The sequence below is a fragment of the Chlorocebus sabaeus genome, chromosome 15 (genome assembly GCF_047675955.1).
Source record: "Chlorocebus sabaeus isolate Y175 chromosome 15, mChlSab1.0.hap1, whole genome shotgun sequence".
Taxonomy (NCBI): domain Eukaryota; kingdom Metazoa; phylum Chordata; class Mammalia; order Primates; family Cercopithecidae; genus Chlorocebus; species Chlorocebus sabaeus.
Window position 1 is genome coordinate 65557183 of NC_132918.1, and position 21312 is coordinate 65578494.

Here is a 21312-nt window from a genome sequence, read left to right on the forward strand (position 1 = left end):
CATTGGTTGGCTGGGAGGCGGTCACGTGCACCCAACACCAACCGGCGCAGGCAGAGTCCCGCCCCGCCAGGCGACGTCACGTGGCGCAAACTCGCTCACGTCCGCATCCGGGCATCCATCGGGCCCGGGGGCGGAGCCGGTGGTCGGGTCGCGGCGACCCGCCGGGACCTTTTCGTCAGTGTCGTGGGGATTTTACGGGTGGAGTCACTCCGAAACCTTAAGACGGGGTGTGATCGGTAGTCCAAAGCTTCCTGTTTCTTCAGTCTGACAGCTTCCAGTGTCCCAGGTTGTGCTCAAAGCCTTCCTCCTGTGAGAAGAATCTCTTTAGTTGCCTGTTAAAGCAGTCAGCCAGCTTGCAACACGGAAGCAGCTTTTAGGGGAATTAAGACCAAAGCAAGGAGCAAATTCTGGATTAAAGAGGTATTAGGGAAACTGCAGATACCTGAAAATTGGAGCTCCATGTTTCTCTTTGCCGGCTACCTCTGGCTCTTTAACTCTTCTCGAGAAATGGCACCAACATCCATCCAGTTACCGGCTAGAAGCCTGATAAATCATCCTTAATGATTCTTTATCCTCTCTTAACCTTTGCCCGTCCAGTCAGTCACACGGTCTTCTCAACTCTACTTTCCAAGTTTCTCTCATGCCCACTTTTTCCCCCAATCCAGCTTCCAGCCTAATCTTATTCCCAAAATGGCACTAGTACCCACTCTGACCGCAGACTCTACTCTCTATATTCTTCATAGAGTAATATTTTTACAAAGCAAGTATCAAATAGGAAACTTTACAGTGGCTCCCTATTGCATTTAAGGTGAAGTTCAAACTCCTTTAAGATATTTTGTCCTTAAAGAGCCCCACGATTCCTGGTTCCACCACTTGTGCATTTTCTTAAAATTCTTGCCACTTTTGCCAACACTGTTCTGTCAAGAACATTCTTTCCTTTGGCCTGACTTACTCATATGTATACTGAAGTTTCAGTGTACAGATGAATTCTTCCAGAAAGACTTATCTGACCCTAAAGCCCCTTCGTATCTGTTTTACACTTTCTTAGTGCCCTGCATTTTTGGGGTATTCCTTGTGACACTGACTTGTCGTTCATTGCCTGTTTCTTGAAGTTGAATAAGGGCAGGAACTACATCTGCTTTATCGATAGCTAAATTGTCAGCATCTCGTTGCAATTTGAAGTAGGTAGTAAATATTCACTGGGACAATAAAGGAACAAATGAAAACGTAATAAATGCTTTGAATCTAGGCGTTCTTTATGAAGATGTGTTGTTGTTTTTTAAAGGTAGCTAACACATGCTTGCTCTAATCTAGGGACCCGTCCTAGCTTGAGTGGAAGAGGCTGAAACACCCTTCTCCAGCCAACAACTCCCTTGTTTTCCAAGTTAACCAGACCAACTCCATTAATCCTCAGTTTACTGCCACTGGGCAGTGTGGCTTATATGTGCAGAAGCATCAAGAAGGAATGGGCAGAGAGCTTTTTTGTTGTTTGAGGTCAGAAGAGTATGAAGTGAAAAGTGAGAGCCGAGAGTAGGGCCAGCTTCATCAGCAGGCAACCAGTGCTTAGAAGGGCTGTGCATTTGGTTTAATGCTCTGCTGTGGCCATCTTGAAATGCTTAGTAGTTTATATTTGAACTTACGTTTTGTAAGTTATGTCTGATGAGGCAATGGAGCAATCTTGTGAGCAGATGTGATTCATGCAATGTGTGTCTGTCACTGTTTTTTTGTCCCATGTCATGCAGTGTTCAGGATGCTCATTAAATGGCTTCCATGAACCACTTATTTTGTAGTTAGGGACCTAAGTACAAAGTGCTCAGAAGGGCTCACCCTTGCCGTCTTGAAATTATTATTTTCTTTGAGATGAAGTTTTGCTCTGTCTCCCAGGTTGGAGCGCAGTGACACGATCTCAGCTCACTGCAGCCTCCACCTCCCAGGTTCAAGCAGTTCTCCTGCCCCAGCCTCCCAGGTAGCTGGGATTACAGGTACCCACCACCACGCCCCGCTAATTTTTGTATTTTTTTGTAGAGACAGGGTTTTGTCATGTTGCCTAGACTGGTGTCAAACTCCTGAGCTCAAGTGATTCGCCTGCCTCAGCCTCCCAAAGTGGGATTACTGGCTAAGCCACCATGCCCAAGCAACCTTATTATATTTGCTAACCACTTACACTAAAAGTGATGGCATGAAAGGAAAAGAAAAGGTAAGACATTCCACAATTCCCTTTCTTTTCAGTCTGAAGGTTTTTGTCTTGCATTTTTAACAAGGAGCGTCATATTTTCATTTCACATCGGCCCACAGAGATTATATGGTTGGCCCTGACCAAAGGCTTGGAGGTTCTGACTTTTTGAGGGGTGTCTTCCCTGTTCCCAATTTAAAAATGGGTCAGACTTCAAATCAAGTGTTTATTATAGAGCCTTAAAGAATAGAAATGGCTGAATTTAGGGGCAGTGAGGGAAAATGCCACCGGAGTCCTAGCATGAATAACTTTCGTACATCAAAATGTTCTACTGCCGCTGATTTTAGGGAACTAAATTCCTGTTGGAATCAACAGCTCTTTTAAAATATTGTGGAAACTACAGCTGTTCCCAAGAAGAGTGCACATATTCCTTTTTGAACAAAAATAGGCATTTTTCAAAGAGTACTAAATGGTGGACTGGAGTTTGAACCCAGGAAGCCTGGCTCCAAAGTCCATGCTATTAACAACTAGACTATGTTCTGCTACTGCTCCCTTTTATTATATCACAGTAGTACCCAGCCTAATTCAGAGATAATCCATGGTTTAATTATATCAGGAAAGTACAGTGTAGGAACATGTCATCTAGCTGACAAACTGAGAAGAACCTATGAAAGGGTACCCAATTAGTCAAAATTCTTTGTTTAATTTGGTAGATGTTTAGAATAGTTATGGCGTAATTCAAATCATTTTAACTTCTTAAAAATCTTGCTCTCAAATGACAGTGAATATTTGTAGCTGCATTACTATCAGGGTTTTTCAACATGTGAATGCATGTTATTTCTACTTTCATTAATTTTAACTTTGTGATGTATATAAAATATAACGAGCACTCACATTCTCCCCTGCAAGTTTCTAAAATCCCAATAAAACTGGTTGTTACTAATCTTTAACTGCCTTGTTCCTAACATTTATTACTATGTGCAGATTTTATGATTTTTTACTTATGGAACTGAAGTCCTGCATGGACTTGATATCTTCTTCTGATTTCTCCTTGGTGGTTGTTGTTGTTTTCTGACAGGGTTTGTCACTCTGCTGCCCAGGCTGGAGCGTAGTGGCGCGATCATGGCTCGCTGCAGCCTCAACTTCCCAGACTCAAGTGATCCTACCACCTCAGCATCCTGAGTAGCTGGGACCATAGGCATGCCATTGCTGTGTCCAGCTAATTAAAAAAAAAAAAAAAAAAAATCTGTGGAGACAGGGTCTTGTTACGTTGCCTGCCTGGGCTTGTCTCGAGCTCTTGGGCTCAAACCACTCTCCTGCCTTGGCCTCCCAAAGTGCTGAGATTACAGGCATGAACCACCATGCTCGGGCTTCTCTTTAGTTATTATTATTTTGTATTTTTATTATTTCTTTCTGGTTCATGTTCTCTCATGATCTCCTTAGTTTTTAAAGAAAAAAAGTAAACTCCTCTCTGTTTATTTGGCAATCAAAAAATATATTAATGTGTCTCCTCTCCGGAATTAATATTTTTAAAAATCTTTTGAGAGAGTTTAATACAATACTTATCATAGAGTGTGGTGTGCATTAACTTGAATAGCAATACAAAAATTAGTAATTTGGTGTCCAAAATTGTCAAAACTGAAATAGAGCAAAGCATGAAAATGTTTTGTGACTGTATTTTTCTGATATCTGCTTTTATTAGTTTAGTACTTTCTTCTGCTCAGTAGTAACAGGCTTTGGAGAGTTTGTACATGCATGCATGCATAAAGTGGGCAGAAGACTACAAGGAATATATAGCACTTTATGCTGTTTTTATGTTTCATTTGTGTTTTTCAGAAATATGCATATGTATTGCTTTCATAAGGCTATTATTTATTGTATAGTGGGATTCATGTCTTATAGTTTTTTTTTTTTTTTAGTGGTTCCCATTTCTCTTAGCATAGCGAGACATGAACATTTAGTTGAATTATAATGGCTAACACTGAATGAGGGCATACTTTGTGCCAGGAAAATACTAGTGCTTTATATGAATTAACTTGTTTTATCCTCTTGATAAAGCTTATAAAGTTGGCAGTGTTATTAAACCTATTTTTTCAGATGAAGAAATTGAGGCGTAATGTGGTGAATCTAGTAAGCATGAAGCCAGGTACAAGCTTTGCTGTCAATCTGACTTCAGGGCCTGTGTCCTTAATCATGATGCTGTATACTTTAAATACATTTACATTTATTGATGTTGCTTTGACATTAAAATCAAATCATTCAAATGTATAAAGGCCTACCACTTACAAATGTGAGGAAGTCTTTGTGAATGGCTAATGTCAGTGTAAGTCCCAGAGGAAAAGGGATACATACACACATGCCAGGGTTACATCATTTTTGTTAAAGCTTTATACCAGAAACGCAAATTATTGATGCTATGTTATTTTGTTGCTAATTTTGGTTTTGTGTCATGTGCTGATATCATGAACCAATAAACACTTATGGATCATTAAAAGGGATATAAGCATTAAAGGAATAATAAGAATAGTCAAGTATGATCAAAATCAGTGTTTGTTTAGTTCCATCTCAAGCAGCCTGGTAAGAATAAGGCAGAGAGAAATTTGACGCATACAGAGAGAAGGCAATATGAAGATGAAGACAGAAATCATAGTCATGAGGCCACAAGCCAGACACAAGAGAGGGTGACGTGAAGACTAGCAGAGGGAAAGATGTCACAAACCTAGGAATGCCGACAGCTGCCAGAAACTGGAAGAGGCAAGGAATGGATTTCATTCTGGAGCCTCCAGAGGGAGTACCACCTGCTGACAGCTTGGCTTTGGACATCTGGCCTTCAGAACTGTGAAAGAATAAATTTCTTTTGTTTTAAGTCACCCCACTTGTGGTAATTTGTAATAGCAGCCCTAAGAAACTAACATACCACCTATCCAACAAAGGACTAGTCTTTATAATAAGTATATAAATATCCAAATTCGACAATGAAAAAGCATACAATCCAATTAGAAAATGTGCAAGACCAGGCATGGTGGCTCATGCCCGTAATCCCAGCACTTTGAGAGGCCAAGGCAGACGGATTACGAAGTCAGGAGATCAAGACCATCCTGGCCAACATGGTGAAACCCCATCTCTACTAAAAATACAAAAATTAGCTGGGTGTGGTGCAGTGCGTGCCTGTAATTCCAGCTACTAGGGAGGTTGAGGCATGAGAATCGCTTGAACCCAGGAGGCACTCCAGCCTGGGTGACAGAGCGAGACTCTGTCTCCAAAAAAAAAAAAACAAAAACAAACAAAAAACCAAAAAAAAGTGAAAATGCTTGCATGAATAAAAAGAACTATTTTTTTAGTCAAAACAACCTATTGTGAAAGTTTTGCCTCATTTATTTCATCATGTTTATTTCTTTATATATAAACATAGTTTTTCTTAAGCTAGTCAAATTTAGCAGTGGGGGGTTGTATACCAACTTTAGTGACACTAATATTAGTAAGTTCTGATAGCCCACTACCATCAGACCAGCCTAAACATAGATTTCTTCCCCCCTGAATTAGTTGAGAGTAAGTTGTAGACATTTATACACCTGTGCTCAAAACTATATAGTCTTTGTTTCCTAAGAGCAAAGATATTTTTTACAATACAATGATCAAAATCAGGAAATTTAACATAGATATGATATTCCTACCTAAACAACAGTTTGTCTTTAAATTTTGTCAAGTTTCCCAATAATGTTGTTTATGGCTTTTTTTTTTTTTTTGGCTGAGGATCCAATTCAGGATATTGCATTACATTCAGTTGTCACATATCTTTATTTTTTAATCTGCTCATCAAATCTTTGTTTTATCTTTCTTGGTATCAACAGTGTTTAAGAGTATAGGTCAGTCACTTTGGGAGGCCAAGGCAGGTGGATTGCTTGAGCTTGAGTTTGAGACCAGCCTGAGCAACATGTTGAGATCCTGTCTCTACAAAAAACACAAAAACTAGCTGGGCACAGTGGTGCGCACCTGCAGTCCTAGCTGCTTGGGAGACTGAGGCAGGAGAATCGCTTGAACCTGGGAGGCAGAGGTTGCAGTGAACCAAAATCAAACCATTGCAATCCAGTTTGGGCAGTGGGAATGAAACTGTCTCAAAAAAAAAAAAAAAAAAAAAAAGAAGTATAGGGCAGTTATTTCATAGAATGTCCCCCAGTTGGGGTTTCTCCAGTGCTTCCTTGAAGTTAGATTCAGGTTATTCATTTTTGGCAGGAATACAAAGTGGTGTTTGCTCTTTCTGTGCATCATATCTAGAGACCCATGCTATCTACATGTTTATTTACTGGTGATTTCTTTAAATAAATGATAATTTAATCACTTTGAACTACTACATCAGGTAACAAGGCAAACCAACTTCTGAGCTTTTTCATTATGTTCAGTTATTGCTTCAGTCATCATCTCATCTATACAAGTTTTTCTTCTTTTTTTTTAATTTTAGGTTGGAGGGTATATATGAAGGTTTGTTACATAGGTAAACTCATGTCACAGGGGTTTGTTGTACAGATTATTTCTTCACTCAGGTAGTAAACCCAGTACCTCTCAAGTGTTTGTTGTTCCCCTCTTTCTGTTCGTGAGTCCTCATCATTTAGCATTCACTTGTAAGTGAGAACATGCGGTATAAGGTTTTCTGTTGCTGCATTAATTTGCTAAGGATAACAGGCTCCAGCTCCATCCATGTTCATTTAAAAGCCATGATCTTCTTCTTCTTTTTTTTTTTTTTATGACTGCATACCATTTTTAAAATGACAAAATTTTAGAAAGGAGGGCAGACTAGTGGTTGCCATGGAATAGAAATAAGGATAGGGAGTGGCAGGAAGAAGGTAGGTATGATTTAGGGCAACCTGAAGGATCCTTGTGATATACCATTTCCCCCCAACCTCTAAAAAATAAATAACAGGTTAATTGAGATATAATTCACATACCATAAAATTCACCCACTGAAAGTGTATAATTCAATTTTTTTGTATATTCACAGATATTTGCAACCATTCTCCCAATCAATTTTAGAAAATTTCCACCACCTCAAAAAGAAACCCTGTAAGTATTAGCAGTAGTTCCCTATTTCTCCCTCCACAGCACTAGTCTACCTTCTCTCTCTAGATTTGCCTACTTGGTACATTTCATATAAATGTGATCATGGAATATTTGGTCTTTTGTGACTGGCTTCTTTCACTTAGCATGATGATTTTAAGGTTTATCTATAATATATCATATAACCGTACTTCATTCCCTTGTATTGTCCAGTGAAATATGCCATTGTATTTTTCTGCCACATTGTATTTATCCATTTATATGCTAATGGATATTTAGCTTGTTTTTTTTCTTTTTGGCTGTTGTGAATAGTACATCTATGCACAATTGTCTACAGGTTTTTGTGTGGACATATATTCTCATTTCTCTTGGATATAAAAAATGGAGGTGCTGGGTCACATAGTAACTCTATGTTTAACCATCTAAGGAATTGCCAGATTGCTTTCCCAAGCAGCTGCACCATTTTACTTTCCCAACAGCAATATATGAGGGTTCCAATTTCTCTATTTACTTGTCATTATCTTTCTTCTTGATTCTAGCCGTCCTAGTGGGTATAAATGGTATTGCACTGTGGATTTCATTTGCATTTCTCTGATGGTTAATGATCTCAAGCATCTTTTCATGTACTTATGGGTCATTTGTATATCTTATCTGGAGGAATGTCCATGAGACAATTTGTTCATTTTTAAAAACTGGGTTGTCTTTATTATTGAGTTGTAAGAGTTCTTTACATATTATAAATAAAAATCCTTTACCAGATAAATTATTTATAAGAATTTTTTCCCATTCTGTGGGTTGTCCTTTCATTTTCTTTCTTTCTTTCTCTCTCTCTCTCTCTCTCTCTCTCTCTCTCTCTCTCTCTCTCTCTCTCTCTCTCTCTTTCTTTTCTTTCGTGGAGTTTCACTCTTGTTACCCAGGCTGAAGTGCAGTGGCGTGATCCTGGCTCACTGCAACTTCCACCCCACCTTGGGTTCAAGCAATTCTCCTACCTCGGCATCCCAAGTAACTGGGATTACAGGCATGCACCACCACGCCCAGCTAATTTTTGTATTTTCAGTACAGACAAGGTTTTACCATGTTGGCCAGACTGGTCTCGAAGTCCTGACCTCAGGTGATCCACCCACCTCAGTCTTCCAGAGTGCTGGGATTACAGGCATGAGCCACCACACCCAACCTTTTTTTTTTTTTTTTGGTTTTTTTTTAGAGTCAAAGTCTCCCTCTGTTGCTCAAACTCCTGGCTTCAAGGTATCCTCCCACCTCAGCCTCCTACGTAGCTGGGATTATAGGCTCAAACCACATGCCTGGTTCTTTCACTTTCTTAATGGCGTACTTTGAAGCACAAAATTTTAAATTTCCATAACTTTATTGAAAATTTAATTGTCAATTACTATTGATTTATTTATTTGCTGTTGCTTGTGGTTTTGATGTCATCTCTCAGAAGTCATTGACTAATACAAGGTTACAAAGATTTATATCTATATTTTCTTTTAACAGTTTTGTAGTTTTACTTCTTACATTTAGGCCCTTGTGGTTTATCTCCACTGTGGTAGTGGATATATAAGCCTACACAGGCAATAATATAACTTACACACACACACACATACACACATACATGCAACACACAAAACAGATGAATGCTGGTCAAACTGAGGAAATCTAAGATTTCAATGTCAATATCCTGGATATTATATGATAGTTTTGCAAAATGTTACCAATAAAGTAAATTGGGCAAAGTGTGAGGGGGATTTCTTAGTATTATTTTTTACAGTTACATGAGAATCTAAAATTAGTTCAATAAAAATTTTAATTAAGAATAATAGTCTGTGGAAATTGCTACTTTTCCTTTTCTTTATGTTATACAAATTGTGGGTAGTCACCTTTTGAATTTTTTTTTTCATCAGAAAGAAGGAGAACACTGGAGTAATTATTGCCAGGCAAATTAAGAGCATTGTGTGGGTATAGATAATTCTTGTCTTTAAAAATAAACAACAAGCATATAATAGTTTTGGTGTTAATTCTAAATATACACCTAGCACTGTTTTAACGTATAGTACTGATTTTGATTTCTACCAATTGCTTTATCACAATGGCATACGTAAGTGCAAATTTGGTAGGGAGGAATAATTTTAGGTGGACCAATAACTTATACAAGTAATCATATGTTGTAGTATATTATGCTTAACGTAAAATAAGAAGTAAATAAAGACACAGATGATCTAATTACTTCTTTAAATTTATGAGTTTTCTGGTATATAAACACATATAGAAGGGTATACCATAATCCTCTACGTAGATAACTTTTGCTGACATTATTAAAAATTAGGTAATCATTTATTTACCTATTAGCATATAATAAACATATATAGATCTAGCAAGAAAAATTGTGAAAAATTTTAAAGTAGTTAAAAAATATTACTATGTATCATCTTGAGTGTGCTCTTCCAGCTTATCTCAGCCTTTCATTGTTTTGGAGCTATTTTACAACTTTATATATTGTAGAAAATTGGTAATAATGCAAATGATTTTTTTGTCCATAGAAATGCAGATGATTGTGTCCACTAGAATTCAATTAATTATTTTCCTGAGGATAGATCTATTTTTCAGCTATTTACAAATTCATTTTAGCATTCCTGATTTTCCATATTCACATGATTCTTAGAATTCTCCTTTGAACTGGTTATAACATCTTACTGATTTTCTCAATAATTGATGAGTTAAATCAAATTCTGACATCAATTCATTTTAATTTGCATGAGTCATGATTTTACCTCTAAAAAAATTCTTTAATAGATGGCTACAACATTCAAACAGTACAAAATAGAATAAAATGAAAAGTGAAAATCTTCTTCCCAGCTAGTGTCATCTTCATGAGCCTTACAGTCCCATGGTGAAGACAGATGTTTATCCGAGAATATAAGATAAATATAAAATTGTAATTCTGATAGGTGTGATGAAAAAGAGGAACACAGTACTGTGAGAGCATATGTAACAGGGTAACAACTTAGCCAGGGGGATCTGGGAAGTCTTCTCTGAAATAATAACAAGTGGCCTGAGATGTGATTATAGGTAGGGAGAACCATTATTTATTAATATAAAATGAGAGCCAGTTGCTTCCTCCATTAATGCTTGGTAATAGATTGTAGGCATAAAAAAAAAAGTACCTGGGTTGGTGCAGGCCTGGGAGGGAAGGACAGAGGGTAATTTTAGGGTATTGGCAAGAATATTAGTGAAATAATGGTTCATGGAATGTAAGATGGGTAAGTAAGCAAGTGAAAAAAAAAAGCTGGTGGGTGGTTAGGACTAATGACTTGAAAGAAAATAGAAGTATTCATAAACTTGAAGTTCTGATAAAGTTGACAATACAAATTAGAAAGAAAGTCTATTATTAGAAGAGCCTGGGTTATCTGAAATAGAAAATTTTGAGGATGAGCAGTTACAGAAAATGAAAAGTTCAAGGTGTCCCATTGGAGTGGGTGAGGAGGGTAAAAAGAAGGACATTGGAGATGAAGAAGACAAGGATCTAGGAGGTCATTTATTTGATTGCTTGCCTGTATGGACACTGAGGTCCCCTGGCATTTATGACAGGGATTGATGGTGAGTCACTTGCCAAGTCACAGCTGAATCTGGTGAGTGACTTGAAAGAGTTATAAACAGGAAAAGGTAAGGGGAGGAGTAACGGCCTGGAAGAGGTCCAAAGGTCCAAGGAATGAATCTACCACCACCTGAGAGGGCTACAGGGCCCGGAGCGCCATTGGGAAAAATCTCAATTTAAGTTGATTCAAGCTGTCCTTTTATTTTCCTGTAAACTGCTTGTGTGTGTCTCTGTCTATTTAAAAGTGGACTGTTTGTCTTTTTTTTTTTTGACTTTTTTACTAGCTCTTAGTAAATTAAGGAAATTAGCTATTTGTCTGACATCCATGTACATTGCAAATAATTTTTCCCATTAGTTGTCTTGGACTTTGTTTATGGTATTTTGCCATGTAGCAGTTTTAAATATTTATGAACTGGTTATATCAATCTTTCATTTTTGTGCTTCTGGATTTGTGTTTCTGGGTTTCTGCTCATAAAGACCTTTCCCCTCTAATATTATAAATAATTCCACTTGTGATTTGTTCTAGAAATTTGATGGATTCACTTTAATAGTCAAATCTTTGCTCTACCTGGAATTCAATTTGGTATAAAAGTGAGAAGGGATTTAGCTTACTTTTTCTTTTCCAGGTGTGTGTTCATTTGTTCCAACACCATTTCTCTACTGGTATGAAATCTCACACTTGTCATAATAAAATTCCAGTATGTATTTGCATCTATATTAGAAGAAAAAAGGTTAATATGAGACTGCATGATATAATCAAGAGGCATATCTCAGAGTTAAACGGACTTTAAATCCTGGCCTTTCCTGTTGACCTTAGCCAAGGAGCTGAACTTCTCTGGGCTCTAGTTTCTTCATCTTCAAAATGGGAATAATAATAGCCTTTGAGGATTAGTGACAATACATGACATATATGAGCCACTGTGGCTAGAGGAGAGTGAAGGAAGAGGATAGAGGAGAGGAGGTGAGAGAAATATCAGGGAGGTAGAAAATCTAAGACTTTGTAGGCCATTGTAAAGATTTTGTTTCTGTTTTTCTGAATAAGGTGAGAAACCACTAAGGATTTTAAGCAGAGAAGTGATATGATCTAACTTACATTTTAAAAGGCTTCTGTGTTGCAACTATACTGTGGAAAGAAGCAAGGTAAAGCTAATTGCAGTTTTCAACAGAGATATGATGATGTCTCAGGCCAGGATGGGAGCAAAGATTTGCGTAAGAAATGGTAGAATTTTAGATGGAGCTGCTGTCAGCTGAGATGGGAAAGACTTGTGAGTACAGTAAGTCTGAGGGCAAAGATTGAGAGCTCAGATTTGATCATATTAAATGTGAGAGATTTGCCACATATGCAAGCATAGGTGTCAGGTAGGCGGTATATACTCTTGGGGTTCAGGAGAGAGATCTGAGCTGGAGAAAAAAACTGGGAGTCATTGGATAGCACATAATTGTATTTAACAAATTTAAGGTCATATGAATGAAGTGGATAAGCAAGGCAATGAGTATGGACAGAGAAGGGAAGAAGCTTCAGGACACCAACATTAAGAGATTGAAGAGAAAGGAGAAACCAGTGAAGAAAGTTGAAGAGTGTTCAGTAAGGCAGGAAAAACTGAAGAAAAGCAGGATCTTAGAAGCCAAGTGGTGGAGTTGTAGGGGTAAAAGCCAGATTGAAGTGGGCTTAAGAGAAGGTGGGAGGAAAGGAATTGGAGAAAGTGAGTACATAAAGCTCTTTTAAGAAGGTTGAATGGGGGAGGTGGTGCTGGTGAGAAGAATAAAGGAGAAGGTATGACCTTGTTACTTAGGAGAGTCATGCATTTGCTAATTACAAGTATTTGGGTTGGTGTTTACCAAAGTGCGTCCAGCATACCAATGTTGGTATGTGAGGTGATGATAAGTGATGCCTGAAAGCGTATTTTAAAATTTTGAGTCTATTGTATATTTTAAAAATACAACCAGTATTTATAGTGATATAAAAGTGATGGTATAAATTTCCTTTTGAAATAAATTTATTTCGGCAGAAAAAGTGAATCCATTTAAAAAATATATTAAAGGTAGTTTATTGATGTGATGGGTTTACACAAATAATTTTAGGTTTAGGAAACACATACTTAGGGCATTCAAGGACCTTTGCAATCTAGCTCCTTACCTGACTGAAGGTGAATTTTCTTTCTCAACCTTTCTGTAGAATCCTTCCCATCAATATTTCTCTATTCTTTTCTGCCCATTGTCTTCTTCCAATCTTTATTTTGACATTGGACTATATTGTATCATTTATATATTGGAGTCTGTAGGAACATTGAAAAGCTAGACCTGGACTAGTGCCTAGGAAGCTGGCAGCTAAGCTGCTATGACAGGTGTGCAGGCCAGAAGAGCCAGGCAGCTCCAGGTACAACGTCTTAAGATTAGAATAACCATAGAACCAGCTCAGGTGGTTGTCAGAATAAGGAGATCAGGCCTGGTGATTAGTACATAGCAGCAAGCACTTCCAGGTAGCAGTTCATTAACAACCAGGCAGGGAAAATTATTAAAGCAAGGAAATTTGCACATATGCAGTTAGACCATCACTTTTCTGCTGGGTTACAGGAAGGAGATGTCCAGTCTCAGGAAGGAGGCCTGCCAGACTTAAGTGGGTATCAGGATCCCCATCACCAACTAGGAAGCCTCCTGGTTTGTAGAGGCTTATTTTAATGGAGCAGACTTGGCATCAGAAAATCTGGATTTGAATCCTAGCTTCATCTAGCTATGTGGCCTCAGTTTCTCATCTATAAAATGGTGATAATAATTTCCAATAATTATTAATTAAATTAATTACATATGAAAAGAGCCTTATATAATAATGAATATTGATTATAACACTTTAATTATTAATATAGTTAATAAATAAAAAAAGAGTAGAAGATCCTAACAAAGGGACTTTACCATAAGTCAGGGCTTGGGCACAATAATCTGAATTATGGTCGATAATAGTATAAGTTACTATGTTGTCTTTAGTCATTGGTGGAATGAACTGGTGATGTAAATAAATGTGTCAATCACCCAATACCATGCAGTGGCATTATTATTTCTAATGTAAATGGGACCTATGGGGTCCTGGATAAAATTTCACTGCTGTATTCACAATGTTAGGCCACTTTTAAGTGATATTTTTAGTTTTAAGGGTAATGTGTAGAAATTGAAGAGGGCTCAGGCCATAAATTATTAAATGCATTTGGTCATTTCTTTTGCAAATGTTTATTGAGTGCATACCCAGTGAAATCACTCCCCTAAGTGGGCCTTGAGGAGATGGTAATGAATGGGATAGAGGCTGTCTCTGTCTTTTGGAGACAAGCAACTCATGTCAATTAGTTAATTATAACTGTAATGGATGCTAGATGAAGTACAGGATGCAAAGAATGCATCTAATAAGGGGGAACCTGTGCAAATCTAGGGGTGGTTGTCAGGATGTTTAAACTGAGACCTGGAAGATGGTGAGAAGTCAGTTGGATAAAGAAGAAGGGAAAGCACATTCCAGGAAGGAGGACAATGGGCTGAGGCCCTGATGAGGTTGAAGGAGCATGGATTTCCCAGAATTAAAAGATGTTTGGTGTGGCTAGAGTGCAGAGAGGGATCAGCATTGGAGAATGTGACTGGTGGAAAATCCGGAAGGCAGGACCTTCTGGGTGAGATTAAGGAGTTTAGATTTCTAGTTTAGATTTAGAAATCGGGGAAACTTATGCACATTAGTGAAATGAACTGAGAGATCACTCTGGCAGCAGTGTGGAAGAAGGTAGGCAGCAGTTCCAGAAGGGATGGGGGAGACTACTTAGGAAGCTACTGTAGTGTCCCAGATAATACATGATAGGGGCTTACACTCAGGTGGTGGCAGCACATGGAGAGATGCAGACCAACTTGAGAGACATAAAATAGCTCCCTTGGGAAAAGAGACTACTTTTTCTAGAGAAGAGAAGGCAAAGGTTTTAGGTTTTATATGTTTTAAAGTGTTACCATGAAGAGGGTATTGGCTGGTTGTCATCTATCTCTATAGAGAAAGAAAGAATAAATTACCTTATCATTTAATGAGGCAGAATTTGAGTTTCCTTGTTATCCTAACAGACCTGCCAGTAGAAACTGTTTAATTTTTATTTGAGGTACTTTTAAGATGCAGAAATCAACCCTGGAGGCAAGGAGATGAATGCAGTGACCCCTTGAACTATTTCCTACTTCAAATTATATTATTGTTCAGCAAATTTGCCTGGAGCATCATAATGTCGTAGGAATACTGGGATATATTCTGTTTAAAACTCATCCCAATCTTGAGCCTTGAGTATTCCCAGAAGTTTTGCTGAAGTATTTTCACATTTTATAAGTGTGAAAAAGAGAAAAGCAGACCCTGACAGCTGGAAACTGTCCTGGCACACACAGCTGGGCTGTGGTGTTTTACTGAACATAAACACCAACGCTGGACAAGGCCACTCTGTGACCATGGTGGACCAAGACAAAAACAAAACCACTCTATAGTCAGGGTTGAACATAGACAAAAACATGAGCATTATCCAAACCACAAAAATGGCCAAACATCCCCATATCCGGGCTGATATAACTGACTGCTGTTTAAAAAAAAAAAAAAAAATGACAGCTTTAGCTTCACCCCAATCATCTCATCATCTAAAATAGACAAGAATAAGAGACCGAATTACAGAATTACTCCACTTCCTGATACTATCCAATCCAGAGCACAGCCCAGCTTCCTGGAACTCTTCCCCAACTCACCTAATCAAACTCTAATCCCAATAAATAATTATTATAATAATATAATAATGTAATTATAATAATAATCCTTATTAATAAGTTAATAAGCTCTTTCTAATACCTCTTACTGAGATTGCCTCATAGTACCCTACATGGTTCTCCATTGCTACAAGTCAAGAATCCCAAATTTGTTCAACTGCAGGTGTGTTCCTGGCAGTCCTTGACTGGAGGTCATTGGCAAGTGTAAGGAACAGACTATAGGTTTTGTTCTTTTTCTCTCGCTTTTGTTACTGGAATAAACATTTTGGATTTTCTATGTTCTGCTGTATCATATAGCTGATTATCTTTTAATTTTCTCTATGATTCCTTGATATGTGTAAAGTCACAACATTCTGGCTTTTTAAAAGCCTTGTAACCCACTTCTTTACCTTTCTATATCATCAAGTTCTTACATCCTGGGAAACATAACCTTTGACAAAAAATCTTTGACTTTTTTGTTACCACTTTAAAATAGAAACACTGTTAAGCAAATGATATAAAAAGTATAACAATTTTAACAACTCAGCCAGATCATACTGCTTGTTTGTAATTATAGTGTCTTCCCTTATCTTCAAGGGATATCTTCTAAGCCCCCTAACGGATGCCTGAAAACTCAGATAATACTGAATGCTACATGTACTATGTTTTTTCCTATGCACACCTTTAATTTATAGTTTAGACATGGTAAGAGATTAATAATGGTAACTAATAATAAAATAGAACAATGATAACAATATACTGTTCTAAAAGTTATGTGAATGTGATCTCTCTCTCGCTCCCTTTCTCAAAATATCTTATTGTACTGTACTCACCCTGCTTTTTGCCACTGATACCTGAAACCATGAATAAGTGAGATACTACTGTGTAAGGTTATTCTGTGTGAAGCAAAAGTGGCTTTGTGTATATGTGTTCAAGAGTCTTAGTTTGCCCTTGTTTGTGGGATATTCTCAAAGATACTTCGGTCTTCTGTATCCATGTGTGAGTATTCATTGATGATACTCATTATTCATTACCTGTGCATGGGCAAACTGCTGAATAGTGACTTAGTATACATAGCTTTCTCTTTTAGCAAATTCTCTATGTAGAACACAGTACTCGGCAACATCTTGTATGTAGTAGATTTGGGACAGACTTTGGCAGGAATTTGGCCATTTGTAGGTACCTACATTAAATGGTTGTCTGCATTTGGGGAATGTTGCTGTTGAGAGAAATACTGCAACGTCAAGGACTTTATTTCAGAAATACACAAGTCCTCACTGCAATTTGTATCACATTCTGGTGAAATATAAGTGCTCAAATAAAAGCATAATGTTTATCTGCATGTATGTTTTGGTCTGCTTGTGTAATCAAAGTGACCATGTACTCATCATTCACATGCTTTTCTTAAGTCAGTGAACACTCCCTTCATGCCCCCTGTGTTTTTCTTGAGGGAATGCTTTCCCTTTTATGAATCAGAAGCAGTCAGAAAAGGTGAAAGAAGGAGGTAGCTGAAAGAAGGAGACAGCAGGGAATTATTATATGACACTGGTTGCTAAATAATAACTGCTGCATCATTTTACCATGCTTTTGGGATCAGAATGAAGATGAGGTAAAGGAACAGTTTAAGAAAGAACAATTCTTTTTGCAGCCCAAACTGTTATCACATTCTCCTACATAGTAATTCGTATCTTGAATACTCCTAGGATGTTACTTCTATTTTGACAGAAAGAGAGGACACCAAGAATGTGGAAAATGATTAGATATGATCAAGATTTGGAACATCTAATAGGAAATCATTTCTATTTTATTTCTTGAGAAAATATAAACATTACCTTTTTTTTTTTTTTTTTGAGATAGAGTCTTGCTCTGTCACCCAGGCTGTACTGCAGTGGCGCGATCTCAGCTCACTGCAACCTCCGCCTTCTAGGTTCAAGCAGTTCTCTGCCTCAGCCTCCCGAGTAGCTGGGATTACAGGCGCCCACCACCACACCCAGCTAATCTTTGTATTTTTAGTAGAGACGGGGTTTCACCATGTTGGCCAGGCTGGTCTCTAACTCCTGGCTTCAGGCAATCCACCCGCCTTGGCCTCCCAAAGTGCTGGGATTATAGGTGTGAGCCACCATGCCCTGCCCAAACATTGCTTTAATAAATTAAATAATTTAAATCTTTTGAACAGCCATGAGTAGCAATTAAATGTATTTGTTAAATTATTTATAATTCATTAATTCTCAAATATTAAATGTTAACCTACAAAAAGTCACTTTTAAATTATTAAATCTAATGTTTTAAGAGTAGAGCTGGTTTTACAATTTGGAAACTTTATTTTTTTAATTAATAAAAAGATCACTAAAGGTTTTCTTCTGGAACAGTTTCATAAGGAAGGAGAATTACACAATCACTCTGTCACCCAAGCTATAGTGCAGAAGTGTGATCATAGCTCACTGTAGCCTTGAATTCCTGGGCTCAAATGGTCCTGCTGTCTCAGCTTCACGAGTAGCTGGGACTACAGCTGCATGCCACCACACCAGACTAATTTTAATTTTTTATTTTTTGTAAAAATGATGTCTTGCTATGTTGCCCAAGCTTGTCTCATCTTTTTAAAGGATGTTTTTGTTTTGTTTGATTTATATTAAATTGTTTACCTTTTTTGTTTTGAAACAATTTGAAATTTACAGAAAAGTGCCAAAAGTAATACAAAGGGCCCAAGAGCTGTGTATCTCCTTCAGCCAGATTTCCCAGTTGTTAGCATTGTCCATATTTGCATCCTCTTTCTTTATTCCTCTACACACACACACACACACACACACATACACACACACACAATCACATCACTGTAGGTTTTTTCCCCCCTGTGCCACTTGAAAATAAGTTGCAGACAAAATCTCTTAATATTTGGCATGTATTTACAGTTCCAAAATCAAAATTATGAAATCAACATTTATCTAACAGTACCATCTAATCCACAGATCCCATTCAAACATTACTTATTTTTTCCAAAATTTTCTTTAGAGGTTCAGAATCCAATCCAGGGTCATACATTTGTTACTCCAACTTGGAACAGTTCCTAAATCTCCCTTTCTTTCATGACTATGACATTTTTAAAGGGTAATGCCACTTACATTGCAGAATCTCTTGTGACTTAAAATTTTGACTTTTGTATATGTTACATCATACAGATGATTTGTCCAAAGAATAGCACATGTGTGTAACTTATAAACAAATAAATGGAGATACATACTCAATTTTTTTTTTAACCAGTGGTGACACATATAGATAAAGGGTTGCAGATCACTTGCTAGGTGATCAGCAAGAGTAACCAGCCACTGTCTAGAAGCTGGGTTGTAGAAAGAAGAGAATGGGCAGTTCATATTGAGACTTGTTGTGGGAGACCAGGAGCCTTGAGCTGCTGAATCTTGGTTCTGGATAAGTACATTATTTTAAGCCTTTAATCATTATGTGATCAAATGCTTCACTCTAATATAAAAACTTGGTGTAGCATTTCGTGATACAGAAATTTGAAACCTATTTTTTAAATTATTTGAATAGTACTTGATTTTAATGTCTGTTGTAGTCAAAAAAGTTCTTCTAAAGACATGTATGCCCAAATGGAAAAAGTGTACCTTTGAGTATGCATTCCAAATCATGATACTTATCATTTTTTTAAAAAACATTTTATTATTATTTTTTAAACTTTTATTTTAGATTAGGGGGTACATGTGGAGATTTGTTACATAGGCAATCTTGTGTCACAGATTATTTCATCACCCAGCTGTTAAACCCAGTGCTCAATAGTTATCTTTTCTGCTCTTCTCTCTCCTCCCTGCCCTCAAGTAGACTCCAGTGTCTGTTGTTGTTCCCTTCTTTGTATACACGAGTTCTCATCATTTAGCTCCCACTTAGTAGTGAGAACATGTGGTATTTGGTTTTCTGTTCCTACACTACTTGGCTAAGGATAATAGTCTCTAGCTCTATCCACATTCCCGCAACATATATGATCTTGCTCCTTTTTATGGCTGCATATTATTCCATGGTGTACATGTACCACATTTTCTTTGTCCAGTTGGTCATTGATGGGCATTCAGATTGATTCCATGTCTTTGCCATTGTGAATAGTACTGCAGTGAACATTTACATTCATGTGTCTTTATGGTAGAATGCTTTATATTCCTCTGGTTATACACCCAGTAATGGGATTGCTGTATTGAATGGGTAGTTCTGCTTTTAACTTTTTGGGAAATTGCCACACTGCTCCCCACAATGGTTGAACTAGTTTACACTCCCACCAACAGTATATAAGTGCTCCCTTTCCTCCACAACCTCACCAACATCTGCTACTTTATGACTGTTTAATAATAGCCATTCTGACTGGTGTGAGATAGTATCTCATTGTGGTTTGGATTTGCATTTCTCTGATAATCAGTGATATTGAACTTTTTTCATATGCTTGTTGGCTGCATGTATCTTCTTTTGAAAAGTGTCTGTTCATGTCCTTTGCCCACTTTTTAATGGGGTTGTTTGTTTTCCTTTTGTAAATTTATTTAAGTTCCTTATAGATGCTGGATATTAGACTTTTGTCAGATGCATAGTTCACAAATATTTTCTCTCCTTTGGTAGATCTGTTTCCTCTGTTAATAGTTTCTTTTGCTGTGCAGAAGCTCTTAATTGTAATTAGATCCCACTTGTCAATTTTTGTTTTTGTAGCAATTGCTTTTGGTGACTTTGTCATGAAATCTTTGCCTGTGTCTATATCCCAGATGGCATTGCCTAGGTTTTCTTCCAGGGTTTTTATGATTTGGGGTTTTACCTTTGTTTTTAATCCATCTTGAGTTTATTTTTGTATATGGTGTAAGGAAAATGTCCAGCCTCAGTCTTCTGCATACAGCAAACCAGCTATCCCAGAACCATTTATTGAATATGGAGTTAATATGTTTGGCTCTATGTCCCCACCCAAATCTCATCTTGAATTGTAATCCCCATGTATTGAGGGAGGGTCCTGTAATCCCCACATCGAGGGAGGGAAGTAATTGAATTATAAGGGCAGTGTTACTCGTGCTGTTCTCATGATAGTGAGTGAATTCTTGCAAGCACTGATGGTTTTATAAATGGTAGTTTTTCCGGTGCTCTCACACTCCTCTCTCTCCTGCTGCCATGTAAAACGTGCTTCTTTCCCCTTCTGTCATGATTGTAAGTTTCCTGAGGCCTTCCCAGCCATATGGAAGCATGAGTCAATTAAACCTCTCTTGTTTGTAAATTACCCAGTCTTGGGCAGTTCTTTACAACAGTGTGAGAAGTGACTAATACAGGAGTCTTTTCCTCGTTGCTTGATTTTGTCAGTTTTGTTGAAGTTCAGATGGTTGTAGGTGTGTGGCCTTATTTCTGGGCTCTCTGTTCTGTTCCATCGATCTACAGGTCTGTTTTTGTACCAGTACCATGCTATTTTGGTTACACAGTGCAGTAGTATAGTTTGAAGTTGGGTTATGTGACACCTCCAGCTTTGCTCTTTTTGCTTAGGATTGCCTTAGCTATTCAGGCTCTTTTCTGGTTCCATGTGAATTTTCAAATGGTTATGAGAAGAATGTCATTGGTAGTTTGACAGGAATGACATTGAATCTGTAAATTGCTTTGGGCAGTATAGCCATTTTAATGATATTGACTCTTCCTATCCATGATCATAGGATGTTTTTCTATTTATTTGTGTCTTCTGTGATTTCTTTGAGCAGTGTTTTGTAATTCTCTTGGTAGAGATCTTTCACCTTTC

General features: G+C 37.6%; 1 protein-coding gene across 1 annotated transcript in view; it reads left to right on the forward strand.

Moving 5' to 3' along the window:
- The first annotated feature begins 46 nt into the window (after positions 1–46).
- Positions 47–21312, forward strand: part of LOC119625792 (putative uncharacterized protein encoded by LINC00596) — a 36805-nt gene continuing 15539 nt past the window's right edge. Inside the window, exons 1-3 of the mRNA XM_073023640.1 lie at positions 47–420; positions 2026–2197; positions 7170–7231. Of these exons, the coding sequence (XP_072879741.1) occupies positions 2180–2197; positions 7170–7231 (80 nt within the window). The 5' untranslated portion in view covers positions 47–420; positions 2026–2179. The remainder of the gene's footprint in view (positions 421–2025; positions 2198–7169; positions 7232–21312) is intronic.